Below are 17,034 nucleotides of genomic sequence, written 5' to 3' on the forward strand. Positions count from 1 at the left end.
TCATCCTAAATTATCTCAGAATGAAGGACTCTGAAAAAAAACCCCAAATTTTACCTCAAGCAGCTGATTTTTCTACATTGTCTTTAGAATTCCTTGTAAGATGGCATATTTTTGTTAATATGCTCTTTTACCAGGTACAATAACCATGAGACATCCTAGCATAAAAGGTTAGTTTCAAGGCACAGAACATTCTTTTTAGTCATAGTGACAGACCACACACCAGAAGTAACTGACAAATTCAATTGTTCACTAATGCAGTAATGTAGAAAACAGAAAAAAATAAAATCAAACTTCTAAACATTTGCTAACTGCTGGGAAACTGATTATTTGTAAATAAGAACTAATATACTTTGCAAGGAAAAGAACAAGAGACTGCAATTTCGATTCCAAATGAAAGACTCAAACACACAAGACAGGTAGATGAAACTGCCTGCAAACAAAAAGCAAAAAGTTCAAAGGATGTCTAATATACATGTTTGAACCCAAACACCTTGACCAAGGAAATCCTGATTCAACTTGACTGAACTTGTTACATGAGTTATACAAGACATATACAGAAATAAGCACTTTTTAAAATAAGAAAGTAACATTTACAAAATGTTTTATTTCACTTTAAGCAATGTTCTTACTTCTTTTGGAGAACTTGATGCTCCAGGCTCATGTTTACTACACAGTGGTCCAGCCTTCCATGCCTCTGTATCCCCACAGTCACAAAATCCACCTCCAGTGGAGCTGTGCATCTGGAAAACCCATGTATTTCAGTCATGAAATATGGCCATAAAAAGCAAGAGGAAAATAGCATTGTGAATTATTTAAATCAACCACAAATATAAATATTTACTTAAAAACAGAACAGTCTTACCATAACTTTTTTTAGATAAAAGGAACTTTTTATCTGTTAAAAGTTTATCTTTTACCCCTCGCAAAGGAGAAGGGGGGTAAAAGATAAACTTTTTGAGCAGAAAATAAAGAAATAAATAAATTGCTGCTACAGAAAGCTATGCAAGTCCAAACTAAATTTAACTTGAAAGTAAGTGAAAAAGCCTTTGACTGTTGAGTGTTCTTATTTATAAATGCAAAATATTTCTGGGTTTATTCACAAAATAATAGCAAAGCTATGCATTCTTTAAAATTACTTCACCAAGTTAGAAAATAATATAAAAAAACAATGTGCACATTAAACAGACAGTTAGTAGTAGTTCTAACCAAAGAAAAGATGACACAATCAGCATCTAAATACATTTTTATAACTTTAACTTTGCATTCCACTTTCAGAAGAGTACAAATTCTGAGCCTCCATTTTGGCAAAAAGTTCAGACAAAACTCAGGCAAAACCAATTACCCTTAGCTTCCTCCAAATCCCCAATCTTGTAATAACTCTAAAAAAACTCCAACCCAATAAAAAGACATTCAAAAATCTGTTATTTACCTGAAACATTTTAAAATAAGCTGATCTAATTAGACATGCTTTGAGCAGGAGGCTGGACTGGGTGACCTCCCCTGCCAACATAAATTATTCTATGAATCTATAAAGGGCACATTCTCTATTCTTTAGATGAAAATGTTACAAATCTGCTCCCATCTAACTACCTACTTCCATAGCTGATGTTCTGCCTGAAGAATTTACTGAAAAACACAAAAATGAAAACAGCTTCTCAGCCCAGCTGTGGCTCCAAAGCGCTCTGTAATCATTACTGTCTGCTTTCCCTGGGTTTTCACCTTACTTGTATCCCAACAAAACTGACTAGGACTTAGGACACAACTGCCATTTTCAGTCACAGCTCTTTGCTCTGACCTACACTTCCATGAAATTGCCAAAGAGAATTATGCTGTATGCATTAATAAACACTCCTTTGTTTCTTCAATTAGCAAGCTGCTGTCCTTAGAAGCTTTACATAGCTAAAAACACAAGAGAGAGAGATTAATTCATAAATTCCAGAATTTAATTTTTGAATAGTGAATAGTAAAATTACTAATGGTTTATATGCAGTTCATTATAGCCTCTAAAGCTACAAGTACCACTTCTTAAATGAAGATTTTCCTACCTTGTACCGGTGGTTCTTGTGAATGCTATTCTGGAAGCAGTCAATACAGAGCACACAAGTTGGATCAACTGCACAGTCTCTGCAACAGAAATGATAAGTGGAAAACTTTCTAAAACAAACACCTGAAATTTTCATGCACAAAAGAATATGTTGCTCAAAAAAAAAAAAAAAAGAAAAAGGAAAAAATTGAGATTAACAACAGATTCAAATTATAAAAACATTGATTTTCATCATCCTTCTGTGACATGGAATAACCAGTCTTGTTAAGTTTGAACCATGTGCTGAAATCTCTTGCATCAAATTCAGTCAAAAACTTGCTCAATTTCAACTTTCAAAACTTGCTTAGCAAAACTTTTTCTGGTTTTGCTAAGAATAAGCAGCTAGGAAAACCAGTGAGGACTCTGAATTAACCTTTATTATTGTTTCCAACATCAGTCAGTAGTCGGTTTGCTCATTAAACTTTTGCTACACCTCTACAAGATTATGTTTCTAACTTTTAAAACAGAAGTTAAAGTCTGAAAAGAATTCCTTACTAAATAAGCTAGGAATGCATACTTTGAATGTAACTTGTAAAGTTTCACTCATGCATTTCAATAACCTGAAAATAGGGAATTACACTCATGGGCAATCTAATTCCATTTTATCCTCTGTTTCATATACAGAGTTTTATACATTGCCTTTTTCCTTAAAACATGGACATTTTTTTCTTTAAATGCATCTTTATTCTATGCAAAATGTGGATGACAGGTGCTAAACGACAAAATATCAAATTTTTTACTCTAAACCATTGTTCAACATTTAGTTCAAGCCTCATTTACAACTAAAACATCAAGGTAATTCTGATTACAGAAATAGCTTCCTTCCAAACCTTCAGATTATAACAATCGTTACAATAATTTAATACTTCTGTAACATTAATTTATTACCATAACTCTACTGAAAGATTAATCAAAGTAAACAGAAGATAGAAGTGCCTGCTAGATCTGAAATCCAAGACATTCAGATTTTGAAACTGCAGAGTATCTTTTATTTTTAGTATTTCAGAAGCCTAAAGCAAACAGATACCCAGCTTCAGTTGCAGAAGTACAATACAGTACCTTGTAGAAATACTACCACATTTTTGCAAGACTGCAACTCAAAAAAAATAAGAAAGAGACCAACACAGACATTTAGCTTTGTCTTTTTGCCTGCTACCATACATGAACTCTGGAGAGGTAGGAAGAGAATTATTCTTGTTCTAACAGCACTAAACTGCCTTGTCCTGCTTTTTCCTTCATGCAGCTTTCTAGTACACACAGCAGGACTTCTTCAAAGACCATTCTCCTTTCATGCACAACACTAGCTGATTTCTAGAAAAGGCTGAAGAGTATGTGACTGATTAAAACTTTACAGGGAAATTCATAAATAAAGTATATAGAGAGCTTTTATTTTGACAGTTCCAAAATTCTAAGGAATGGATTTTTTACTGATCGCGCTTTTCATCCTTAATAATATTCTCTTACTATTTCTAATTAAATCTTCTAAGCCTTTAAAATAAACTGAAAATTAGAATAAACTATGGCAATAACATCATATTAATGCTCATCAATGGCCAGAACTGTTGCAATCTTTACATTCACCATAAAAACTGCTAGCTTTTTAATAATAATATATTTTATTCATGATACTCATTAATGTATTTGTATTAACAGGAATTAATAAAATTAATTCCATCAATTCAAAGAGCTGCCACCTTTAATATACTGCAGGATGAGAAAAAAAGGTGAAAAATTACCATTGCTCACCCAGCTATTCCCAAAGCAAAGGACTGATGATGCTCAGAAAAGCTGGATTCTTTTTCAGACTTTGAAAGGGTGAGTGAGTACTGTACCCCTCAATTCAGGCACAGACTCCATATTCATACATTATCATCCAACACTTTTAACAAACAGCTTTCAGTACTTTTAGTAACTTTTCCATTTCCCTCCCCATTTCTCCACCAAAGCCTCTTTTCATACACAATTTTCCTCACTCTAAAGTGGCTTGAAATGGGAAACAAATGCCAACATTAGTTAAGCAAAGAAGTCCCATGACACAAGCAATGTCTAGTTAGCAGCACAACTGATTTTATTAAAGCACTTTGCTGCATTACCTCAGATGGAAACACTGATAACAACACACCCTCATCCTCACCTGCAGGAGTATGTTGTCTCCCCTCCTTTGAACACCTTTCCACACAGCTGGGAGGTTCCACTCTGCTGTAGTTTCTCCAGGAACATATCTGGGTCCTCCCCAAACAAATAACATTCCAGGGGGTATAATATTGCTGCCTGGACCATTTCTTCTTGTTTCTCCACCAAGGGGTCCATTTCAGCTGAGTAAATATTTGGCACATGTTTTGCCAAGCACTGTAAAAATGCAGCTTGGAAGTCGAATCTTTCATCACACCACTGCAACAAAAAGTACACCCATGGATAAACAAACAAATAAGGAAATATAAAGAAAATAGGATTACACACTTCTATTGTGAATTCAGAATTCTTTCCTACATCAGAAGTCAGTTCTTTGAGCAATAAAATCCAAGAAACCATGGATTTCCAGTGATTTCTCTGCTATTTTTCACCACCTCTGTTCCTCTGAAGTCTTCTACTAAAAACACTCTAAGCCAAGAGCTGACAAGTGCAATGTTACAGTGTTAGAGAAACCCATGCACTGAATAATTTTCAACTACACTCTTCCCCCACAGGCCAACCAATACACAAAGCTTGATGTCTGTTCAGCTGCTGACAAATGGAAAGCTGGGAAACGTTTGGGATTCACTCCTTTGCCTGCTGATAGTCACAAAACGTCTTCTGAAAGCCTTGTTGGACTGATCATCAGAGGTCAATAGCTGCTGAGGAAGAAAGAGCCCAAATGCTCACGGAAGCTTAGTGTCATTGAGAAACCAGGCTAAAATGCAATTTCTTTTTTGTAAAACAATTAATGAAAGTACTTGTATTTTGACTTGAGGTTCTTAGTCCATAACTTCACTTCCAACTTCTTTACTTCTCCAAACAGTTCTCTCCAATTGTCCTATTTCTGTCTTTCAATTCGGAATTGTATTTTTTCATATTATTCCCATGATTTAGAAATAACTTTTGGTTCTTCCTATTGCAAGGCTCTAAAAGAGAACATCCTTTCAAACACAACCTTGGTTAAAATCCACATATCATAGAATCTCCTAAGTTGGAACAGACTCACAAGGATCTTTAAGTCCAAAACAGGACAGCCCCAAAAACCACAGTGTGTGCCTAGGAGCATTGTCCAAATGCTTCTGGAACTCTGGCAAGATTGGAGCCACAACCACTTCTCCAGGAAGCTTGTTCCAGTACCAAGCCACCCTTCGGTGGAAAAACTTCTTGGTAATATCCAACCCAAATCTCTCCTGAGGCAATCTCATGCTGTTCCCTCAGGTCACTCGTCACCAGAGGCAAGAGATGAGTGCCTGCCCCTGCTCCTCCCCTCACCAGGCAGTTGCAGACTGCAGTGAGGTCTCCCCTCACTCTCCTCCAGGCTGAACAGACCAAGTGACCCCAGCTGCTCTTCATATAGCCTCCCCCTCTAGGCCCTTTGCCATCCTTGCTGCCCTCCAATAGGTTTGCATCCTTCTTATATTGTGGGGCCCAAAACTGCACAAAAGATTAAAGATGAGCGCAAGAAAAAAAAATACATTTGTAAATTCATAAAGCTCTAAAGGGTATTTTTTCCAGGCCAGCAAGCAGGGAGCGAGCAAAGCAACCACCAAAGGGTTCAGACTGAAAGAAGGGTCAAAGAAGTAGATGACATAACTTTTTATGTGAAAAGTAAAAAATCCTCAATCCTCTATTTATTTATTTGGCCATTGATCTTCCTCAGCATTATCCTTAGGTAGCCCATTACCTCATTTATCATGGTGAAAATGCACGGCAGAAGCTGATGAAAAAGATAAGCCATGGATAATGTGGTCAAGCAGAACAGCAGATTTGCCCACAATCATATCAGAATATTCTTATTTTTTAAGTGCAGCAGCTTGATCAGTCTAATCAGATGCCTTGAACCACAAAGCATTCAAACCTATCCCTTATTATCTGAAAATGAAGACCCATCCATGAATTGAAAGGAGACAGTTTTTTTAATTCCAATGCTAACAAATAAATCTGGTTTTGTTCCAGAATATCACCTGAACAGTAAGCACCACAGAAATTATTGGTCATAAAAGCTGTAGCATACACACATACATAATACATACGCAATCTGTATACATATACATACAGGCACTCAAATATATAGATATGCATTTATTTTCACATATTGAGATCTGAGGAACAAAAAGAAAATGAAACAAATTAAATGCGTGCCTTTTTATTTTAATTAAATTATTCAAATTTTTCAACCACCTAGCAACATTTTTATTAAACAAAAGCAATGCTTACCCAGGGCATAAAGACACTAAATTGCAAAAAGTAACTAGAAATTAAATCCAAATTTATCAGATACTTGCATATCAACACTGAAAAAACAAAACAAACAAAAAAATCACACACAGCTGATGGCTCTGAGAAAGATATTCAATGGTAAGAGGTAGCTGAAAACTGAATTACCTGATCATGTGTTTATTTTTTTATGCATCTGATTTAAATGAGTGGAAGTTAATTATTCTTATCATAATTAAACTTCATAATTTAGTGTTTCTGCTTAAACATGCTTCCTCCTGTAACTACTTTTTGTTTTATCTTACCTATACTGCATCATGCCTTCTTCAAATCCCCCTCCCAATTTGGTCACTGTGTTTTTTAAATGCAGGAGGGTGGGATGTGGGCCCTGTAGCACATTCTGTGCTACACAGAGAGCACAAGAGAATCTCAATGTGTCCCCTTCTAGCTCAATGACCCAGGTTCCCAGGAGATGGTGCAAGTTTAGATCTGCGCTGTTGGTCCAGAGCATGTCATAGCTTCAAGAAACACAAGGCTAAGCTTCCCTGAAAATCTGCCAGAAGTATAAAATGGGTTCTCACACAGTCAAACTCACAAGCATTTCAAGCATTCTTGTGCAAAGCTTTTAATTCTATTTAAATGTTGTTCCAAGACAGGACAGGAAGTAGGAAAGAAGAGGGAAGAAAGGAAGCAAGAGAACTTTCTCAAGCAGGCTGTCTGCCTTCTGATAAAAACACTAAAATATATGTTCAGCCTGTACATCACCCAGGAAATATCCATATCCACAAGAGAAACAAGAACATTATTTTTCTTATTTCTAAAAACTGCACCAGGCTAAACTTCAGACCTATCCCATACCTTCTGTGCCTCCGATGAGAAATAATTTATTCCTTTCATCAAAATCTTTTTACTGTATTATGTTCAAAAGTATAAAATTACATACAAAACTTTTAACAATACAAAATCTGCCAAATAAAACACCCCCTAGATTAAACTTGATTCTTCAGCTTGACACTCTTTGTCCCCTTGTGCCCACAAATTGAAACTCAAGTTTCAGAAGTCCCGCTTTCCCTCTGCTCACTCACTCCCTTACCTGAGCTCATACCAGCCAAGTGCTCAATTGCTACAGATATTAAAAACACATATGAATTGATAGGTTTTTTTGTTTTTATTGACAGGATGAGCCATATCCAATTTTGTCTTTCACAAACACATTCCGTTTAAGAATACTACCAATAATAACAGGAACGAGAAAGAAAGAAGCGTGTAAGGAAAAAAGGGGAGGAAAAGTTAACAACACCCTCAATTCACTTTTCACCTGCTGACCAAGCATCAAATGAGATTTCTCGCCCCTATGACAAAATTTCTTTATCATTGCTGAGGTTTATTATGTACACTAATTCAGGAGCTGTTTCTTCCACGACAATTTTTGATCTACCTTCTAAGCACAGTTCTCTTGGAACTCTGAAGTCTTTTCCAAATAACAGCTTGCACGAGGCAATATTACAAAAAGCAGCTGTACTTCAACTGCATTGACTGACAAGCTGATCTTTTAGTGCAAAAGTGATTGCCTAAATTTCAAGACTATATTTAGATCTATAAATTAACCAGTGAAAAGGAATATTAATATTTATGAACATAAAACAAGAAATTATGAAGGAACAGACACTACCAGTAGCATGAGCTAAAAAACGTACCTGGTCCAGCATTCCAGTTAAAAGGAATAATAAAATCCTTTGTTATGTATAGCAAAAATCTGTCAGGCACGAGACGACAATACCAGCTGCCTGTCAAAGCAGCTAGAAAAAGCAGGCTTTTAAAAGTAAATATTTCAAATGCTGGGGGCATACTGATTTCAAGCAGTGCCATGCAACATAAATACCAAATGCAAAAGGCAGCTTTACTTCAAGGCACAGAACACTTGTACAAGTTAAATAGCAATTAGCAGAACAGCATCTCAGAAAACTTTTATTCTGATATTACCTAACTGAGGAAACATGTGACATTTTAAAAGGATAAATATGCACAAGTTCTTTGATAAGTAGGCAGAATATAAAAATTTCTTTGAAAAGGAAAGTTCAAAGGATTCTTGAACTAACATTTTCGTATAAGGATTCTGCTTTCAACATTTTGGCTCCATTTTTCCTTCTTATTATTTTGGTTTAAAATTGCCAGTTTTCTAATGCACTGAAAATAAAATCCAACTAGAGTACAGAACACCTAGGCATTATTTTTAGTAAAAACGACATGAAGACAAGGCAATCCATTTCAGCCTCAAACATATATATACCAAAAAGAAGAGGCTTCAAAAATAAACACTAGAAATCTACATATTTCTTCTTCCTTGCCTTAAATGAAGGTGGTTTTTTTTTTTTAGGAGTATAAATTCTATCTCTGGAAGGGCACAATTCAGGGAGTTAAAACAGAAACTTAATTTGTTTTGTCACAGGAATGATGTTGTTTCACATTCTCCAACAAAGCACAGCCAATGTTTTAGTAGAGAATCTAAGTTGTAAAAATTAATCTTTAGAACTCAAATACAAAATATCTATTTTCTGATGCATCTGTCATCTCACTTTAGTATCCAGTCTGCTCTACATGTCAGTAATTACACTAAAAGAAGGAACTTAGGTTTCTAAAGTTTTTTTCCCTTGGCACAACACGGGTAACGTTCAAGACTGTCTAACGTTGTCCTAACAAAACATCAACTTCAACCTGAAGACATAAAAGAACTTTTTGATCTTTTCAGTCATTTAACTTTGGCCCCTGAGCCAAAGCAGGCTGCCAATTCATGCCTAAAGATGCTTTAATGATGCAGGTGTTTGCCCTCTTGGAATGAGACTCAAAACCAGCACAGACTACTACAGCTTTGTCTAGAGCACAACCTACCTCGATTCCAGCAGTCACCAGCGCTGAGCTGAGCCACAGCAAATGGGTGACCAGAGAAGGACAAGCAACCACCAGCACTATCTGCTGCTGTTTCAGCTGCTGGACAGCTAAAACTAAGGTCTTCTTCAGAGTAAACAACACACAGACCTAAGCTGCTCAACTTCTTGGAAACTGCAGGTCACTTTTAAATCACAGGCACCTTCAAAACCCAAGAGCACAGCTGCAGCTCATGGGAGGAGGCGCCTGAAAGCAATCTGCTGCCCAAGGAGACAACTGGAGTCAAATCATGGCTTGTAGCTCTCTCCACCGTGCTGGAGGTATCTCTATTGTACCTCCCTACCAAATGAATACTCCAGCCTAAAAATGCTGCAAAATTAGCAGGATACTACTACTACTACTAAGTAGTTTTAACAGGAAAAATAGCCAGGAAACCTGGAACTAATTTTTAAGTCTTTGGGACATGCAATCTAATCATCTTTTTTATGTTCCAAGTTTTTTGGTGAAACCTGCATTTGATAGATAGCAACATACAATTAACACCAGAGGAAGCAGAAATCTAGTACCACACCGTAAGCCAAAACAATATGCAAAATATTTTGGGGGACAAGTTATTCTCCCTATAAAAATAACAAAATCATCTTTGCAGAGTTACTTATTTTGTGAGACTTTGAAATTGAATTTGAAGTTCTGACTACTTATTTGACATAATTTTAATTTTGTTTCTAGAGAAACAAAGGAAATACTTTTATTCTTTCTTTAATCCTTAACATCCATCCTGTGGTCTCCTACATTTGAAGGAACATAACATCCATGAAATGTTTCAGCAAGCACCAGGCTGCACTTCAAAACACACAACTACAGTGAATATTTACAAAGAAGTAATTCATTGATGGAAGGATTGGGGGGTGCAGAGGGTAGAAAACAACACCACTGCTTTTTCTTAATTCTCTGTGTATTCACACTTATTTTCCATTTATCATCAATTTTAAGGTCCACTGTACACGCTAATTCTGCACTGAAAGAATGTGCAGAAATATCCAGGTGATTCTATCCATATTTAGCACTCACTCAGCATCCCTCAAATACTTTCCCTTATACAAGAACCTGTTTATTCCTAACTTCTCTGCTGCTGTGACATCTAGGAGACACTGAAACAGTTACATGCTATCAGGAATATTCACTGCTTTCTCCTGAAGCCACATACCTCTCACAACTGCAATACTGTAATGGGACTGGAGCAACAACATGTTGTGCACTTTATGTGGACTCAAGCAAAGATAACAGATACCACCCTCACAATCAGTTCACCCCTGCACTAACAAAAGTCACAAACATTACCGAGTGTAAGTAGACAGGAGAGAAAAAACCACAGCACTACCAGATGCTGTAACAATGTCAAAGAACTTCAGTAAACATATAGGGATGCAAACAGGACTTGGGCCATGCTCCAGTTACCTGCTGCAGCTTTCACAGCTCCATTCCTTGGACACTGACACAAGTGTACAGTAAACACTGTTCTGCCAATATGCTGCACGGCTCTAAATACAGCAGCTTTGACCGTGTGCATTTCAGGGCTTAGATAAAGGATATGATGGCTTACCTAAAACAAAGTTTTAAACAAATTTGGCTTAGCAAAGTAAAATTATATGGATGTGTCATCTGGTCTAAGCAGGTCAATTCAGTTTAGAAGACACTGCAACTCCAAATAAGAGGCCTGACTCAGATTTCACTAATTTCAAGAAACAACCTGCACATGAATATGAATATCCCCTCCATATTACTGCTTGATTAGGACACATCCAGGGTAGCAGGAGTCCTCATATATATTTCCTCAACTATGTAACAGCACTGAATGACACAAGAGATCTGAAATACATTAAAATGCACAAGTGCCTATATCGTGCTTTACATTATGAAACTGAAATTTGGAATTTTCCTGTCTTTAAAGAAAATATCCTAATAGTTAAAGCTTTTCTCTTCTTGTGCACCACTTACATCTCACCTTTTGTTACGAGTTCTGACTGATGGCAAAAGAAAGAACCTTTAAAAAAAAAAACAAACCTTTTCTTTGCAAACATTACTGAGAAGGTACACACACATGAACATTTGAAGATTCAGTGTAAATTTAAAATCCTTCAAACAGCTTAATATCAAGGCCCTGCTCCAGGTAGCAGACACAAAAGCAGGCAGGAGTCAAACCAGAATTTGTTTAGAATACAAATGGACAACCAACCAAGGGCAAGATCCAGCCTGCAAAGCAGGCTTTTGTCAAGCCACCAGCAATGCCTGCTAGCCAACTACTGGACAAGCCAAGTCCAGCCCATCAGCCATCTAAACTGTGGATGCTGTTGGGAAAGGAAAGAAAGTAAACCCGAGTTTGGTAGACAAGGTTTACTACTGAATTAGCATTAAATTCAGCCCACTTTCCTCCAGGGCAGCTCAGAAAGCAAAACAGCCACTATGGAGAAGCAGATGCCCAGACAGGACCTGAATTCCAACTAATGCAGTGAAACACCAAGTGAAGTATTTTCACCCACAGTCACCCGAGCTGAAGTGCTGGAGGTGAATGCAGAGAAGACACCACTGACTTGGGCTGGGTGCAGAAGAGTTTACTACCCCAGCCATCACCATCCATTCCAGAGTCAGGCTGGCTCCTGCAGAATCGTTCAGGTAATCCTGCATCGTGCACCCAGCATTCTGGGAAGGCTTGCAGCCACACGTGGTGCTGCACTGCAGCCAACAGCACCCAAAGCCAGAGATGAACAGAGGAGCCAGAGTCTGTCTGACTGCTCAGACATTCACACAGATTTGACAAGTTCAGTTTGACAAGCCCGAGCTCACCCTATTTAACCAGTTCTTTCCACTCCACACCACTGTCCCATTCTAGCACCACAGTGACTTTCAGAACAGTTCTGCACAGGGAAAGCACAAGTCAGGCAGGATATATTAATTCTAGCTACTTAGTACCATCTTTAGGACAGCAATAAATTGGGATACTGCTTCCAGATTACAGCAGTCTCCAGCATCACTACAGCCAGGTTTGCTGTCTGACATCACAAATGCTGTCAGACACAACCTAAGTACCCATCTCAGGCTCTTCTTCTCCCTTCTTATAACATACCCTTAGCCCCTGCTCCCTGTCAAATCCCTGCATTTTGCTTGGATGTATGGCAGGCAACACGGTCTGGATGGCCAGCTACCTTCATTGGAATGATAATTCTGCTCCAGACACTTTCAATTGGCTGAAATCACATAAAAAGTAAAACAACTTAGTGCACCAGCATCACCTTTGAGCAGCTAAGGATCTCTTCAACAACTCTCTCCTCGTTTTTCCAAATACCACTGTTACCAGCTGTATGGATTGCTTGGGCTAACTCAGCCTCTGATGTCCCCAATTAATGAAGGTTGATTGCACTGCTTTGCTGCTGATTGCCTCTACTACCCTCAGTACCACTGACTTTAGGCACAGCTCACAAGCTTAAGAACTCGCCTGTCTTGGGCTGCAATTTTTGACACTATGCAGTCAAATCACATTTTTCCTAGTTTAAAATCAAGTTGTTCCTGATTTAAAAAAAAAAAATATCCAGCACTTAAGAATGAACTCTGTGACTAAAGGGCCATTTCTAATGATTTGCAGATACTTAAAATTCTGAGAAGGGTACAGGGAATAATGGTTGTTGGCTTAGTGCTGCCACGTGTAAGACAAGTTCCATGAGTAAACAGCTTTCTACTTTTATTAGTGGTGTGTAGCATCATGTAAAAAGTGGCTATTCTACAGGCTTGCCAGTTCCCAATTTTTAAACACCAGCAGTCAACAGTTTCAAAACTATACTATGTGTGCAGACTGTTACAGAAAATAAAACATAAAATATAAAGTGCCTCGTACACATCCATCTGCCTTCCTTTCTTAAGTTCTCAGCCTCTGGGTTTTAAACTCCTCCTAATAAAGTGTTTCAAAAATAGAAATCACTACACAAGTTTGTGGAGGAAACCACAGAAGGCACCTATGGGCTACCACTAGACAGGGTCAACAGCAAATTGTGTTCAATAACAAAGTACGAAATCCATATACAATTATTTTGCAGAACGAAAATAGAAACAGTATTTCTGTTCAACAAATAACTGTTTCCTATGTTCTTTCTAAATTATACTATTTGTTGCTCCACACAATAATTTGTTATTCAGCCTTTTTTTTTTTTTCCACAGTGGAGTCACCTTTAATTGAGAAAGGTAAAGGACTATGGTTAAAATGCGCATATACACTACAAGGTTTAAAGGACAGCTTCTGAAGCTTTCCAAAGTTTGATCTCGTTCAATTCAGCCATTAAGCGCAACTGAAGACCCGGGACAGGGGCTGGGAGATGCAGCGGGGAACTGAGCCAAACCGCGTCCCCGTGGGCCCGTGACAGCTGGCTCCCCGCTCCCGGGGCCGAGGCGGCGAGCCCCGGAGCCGCAGCCAGCGCAGGCCGCCGGGAGCGGGTGCGCAGCCGCGCCCGCCGGCGGCACGGGGGCACCGGGCCGCCCGCTCCGGCCCCAACGCCCAGGCCGCGCCCCGGCTGGAGCTGCCGCCTCCCGCTGGCTCCGGCGGTGCGGAGCGGCGCGTCCCAGCCCTCCATGGCGCAACTCGGCAGCCGCGGAGAGCCAGCCCGGGTCGGCCGAGCGGCGGGGCGGCAGCGCGGGGAGGGCACGGGCTGCTCCCGAGGGCGGGCAAAGGGAACCGCGCCGCGGCGCCGGTCTGCAGCCTCACCATAGCTCGCTCTGGGGCCTGCGCGGGGGCCCGGCCGCCCGCCGCTCTCGCCACGGGACTTCTGTCGGCTCCGTCCGCCATTTTGAGAGCGAGGGACGCGGCCGGCGGCGCCGTCACGGCCCGGAAGGAGCCGGCGCCGTCACCGGGCGCTGCGCCCGCAGCCCAGGGCCCGCCCCGCGCGCAGCCGCCGCCGCGCGGGGCCTCGGTAGCGCCTCCTGCGGGAGGCCCAGCAGGGCCGGGCCGGCGCCGCTCGGAACGGCCGGCGCGCGAAGCTCGTGTGGGGGCTGTGCGCTGAGCTGCGCCGTGAGGCTCCTGTGCAGGCGCTTGAACTGTACCGTCTGCTGCGTGTGCACTTCGCGCCCTGCATCACGGAGTCACAGAGTCACAGAATCGATTAGGGTGGAAAAGACCTCTGAGATAATCGAATCCAAGCTGTGACCGAACACCACCTCATCATCCAGCCTGTGTCACTGGGTGTCTCGTCCACTCTTTCCTAAACCATTTGCAGGGACACTGACTCCACCTCCCTGGACAGCCCATTCCAATGTTTAATCACTGTTTCGGTGAAGAAATTCTTTGTAATGTCTAACCTAAACTTCCCGTGGTGCAGGGGACTATGTCCCCTCATCTTATTGCTAGCAAGATAATAGCACAAGTAATTTCATCTACACAGGTGCAAAGTCACACCACTTCCATGTGGCTCCCATATGGGCTAAGCAAAGGGAAAATTTTATTAACTTGGTGTAGGAGGCAACAGTAGCTTTAGGCAAATGCCTAGAGACCAAAAGATCTCCAAGATCAACATTTTTCCTCCGCACCTCCTTCCAACAGCATATCATAACTGTTCTGGGTGTTAGCAGATTTGGCAGATTAGGGCATTTAGGATCTTGATTGATAGGTGACAAACACGGCCTATGCATTGCTGGAAGTTTTCCAGATTGTTGCAGTCCAGTTCCACAATTCCCTGTGTTTGCACCTTCCTAAGGCCGAGGAAATAGACAGATAGCCATAGCATTGGATCTTGAGGTCCATATCGAATGCCTGATATCTTGGATATTGGGAAGACTGCCTCCTCCCACTGTTTCAAGCCTGCAAGCAGCTTTTTGACTTTCTTTAGTTATCAGTATGGATGGGATAAAGTTTACAGGTAACCTTTTTCAGGTATATTCAATAATTTTTTGCACTGCACACAGCCACAGGTACTCTGAAAGTTCTTCTTTTATATCTTCAGAACATCTGAATGTAGTTCCTCTGTCATAGCTATCAGTCATCTTCATATTAAGAAGTCCTGCAAACTTTTTTATATTACTGAAATCTGTCACTTAAAATCACCATCACTGAGACAGGTTTAAGTACGAAGTGTAAAAAATACAAAGTGAATTTTGCCATGAGATAATTAACAATTTAATCTTGTTCTGACTGTCTGTATTGCTGATCTGTACACAATTCTTTTCAGTAGCATGGCTGCCCGCTAACCAGAAGTGTTGTTTGCACAACAACCAAGTTTGGACTGTAATTACTGGAGTCCTCTACCTGTTTTGGTTTCAACACTAGCAATTGTATAATCCAGCTCCCAAGGTAGCTGAGCAAGAGAAGCAAGGCAGAATTCCAGGACAGCTACAAACCCAGTCAGGCAGCAGGAGGGCTCCCGTGCTGCAAGGCAAGCAGCTTGCCTGGCCACCTCTTTTAGCTAACTGTCAGCGTGGGTTTGCTTTACTGTGGGACTTTTAGAAGTTATGCTAATGTAAATCAACTGCTTTAATTGAACAAGACTTACTGTTAGATGTATTTTTAAAAATTATTATTAAAAAAAAAAGTTGGAACCTACATGCACTGGAGAGCAAAGAAAGTGTCAGCAAACGTCTTAAAAAAAACAAATTGGCACCATTGCCCAGACAGAAATGGGACAAAACAAGATCTCCATGGATACTACAGTAATAGAGGAAAGAAGAAGAACAAAACAGGAATTCAGATCAATTTTAATACAGACAAAATGCTTGACAGCCTTGCTAGAGCTAAAATAAAATGGTGGAGCTAAAATAAATGGAAGACAGTGAGCAAGCCCCAATTCTCAAGATTATTCTTGAAGATTACCAGGGTTGCTGATTGATGTTTATTTACAAATATTTCTTCAGGGTGTTTTTTTGGAGGGAAGAGTACACAAGCAAGATGAAAGGCAGCTGAAAAAAACCAAAGCAAACATACATGAAGTCCTGCAAAAGAGTAACTAAATTATGAAGAACATCTAAAAAGATGTGTCTTATATTAATGCAGTCTAATTGATCTGAAACTGTTTTTTCTTGATCAATCAAAATAATTATCAATGCTAAAAAGCAAATCTTTGTCCAATGACAAATTATATGAGAAAATATAATTACAACTAAACAACATTGAATTAGAAACTTCTAATACCTGAAGTCGTTTGAGAATATTATGTTAAATAACAGAGTGATGTGAAGTGACAGAAGCTTTTTCACCTAAACTCACTTAAGATGGGAAGAAAAAATCTCAACAGTAAATGGGCAGCAGTTAGTAAACTGATTTGATAGCAAAGAATAGGAATTATGAAACTGTGCACTTGCTATAGAAAGGTTTAAAATTGTGGTACATATATATTAAAAAATATTCAAAATACCATAAAAATACTTCTGTCAGGAGCAAAATAGGTCAACTGCCTAGATTTCCGAGCAGGCAGAATAATAATACCGTAAGGAGGAAAAGCGAAAGTTTTCACGCTGTATTTGTAAGGAAGCAGGATGAGACGCGGATCTCTTCGTTCTGCTTTAACCTAGGCATTTCCAGGCAGCCCTGCGCCTGGAGGGAAAAGCGGGAGCGCTCAGGGCCCACGCAGCGGGGGGAGAGCCGGGATCCCCCGGCCTCGCCGGGCAGATCCTCCAGCACAAGGGGAGCGCCCACCCCCGGC

General features: G+C 39.8%; 1 protein-coding gene and 1 long non-coding RNA gene across 6 annotated transcripts in view; both read right to left on the reverse strand.

The window, feature by feature from the left end:
* UBR1 (ubiquitin protein ligase E3 component n-recognin 1) overlaps positions 1 to 14,207 on the reverse strand; it is a 56,958-nt gene extending 42,751 nt beyond the window's left edge. For all 5 annotated transcript variants that reach the window (XR_010028088.1, XM_063159124.1, XM_063159122.1 and 2 more), the window contains exons 1-4: positions 14,112 to 14,207; positions 4,218 to 4,474; positions 2,046 to 2,124; positions 630 to 740 (exon numbers count right to left, since the gene is read on the reverse strand). Coding sequence is in view for 4 of the 5 variants with exons in the window: in XM_063159124.1 (XP_063015194.1) it covers positions 630 to 740; positions 2,046 to 2,124; positions 4,218 to 4,474; positions 14,112 to 14,192 (528 nt within the window). In the remaining variant the exon portion in view is untranslated. The remainder of the gene's footprint in view (positions 1 to 629; positions 741 to 2,045; positions 2,125 to 4,217; positions 4,475 to 14,111) is intronic.
* A 1,944-nt stretch (positions 14,208 to 16,151) lies between these two features.
* LOC134419877 (uncharacterized) lies at positions 16,152 to 17,029 on the reverse strand. The gene is made up of 2 exons (XR_010028187.1): positions 16,747 to 17,029; positions 16,152 to 16,291 (listed from the first exon to the last, which is right to left on the reverse strand). It is a non-coding gene; the product is annotated as an uncharacterized LOC134419877 (long non-coding RNA).
* Positions 17,030 to 17,034: the final 5 nt, after the last annotated feature.

The sequence above is a fragment of the Melospiza melodia genome, chromosome 6 (assembly GCF_035770615.1).
Source record: "Melospiza melodia melodia isolate bMelMel2 chromosome 6, bMelMel2.pri, whole genome shotgun sequence".
NCBI classification, from domain to species: Eukaryota; Metazoa; Chordata; class Aves; order Passeriformes; family Passerellidae; genus Melospiza; species Melospiza melodia.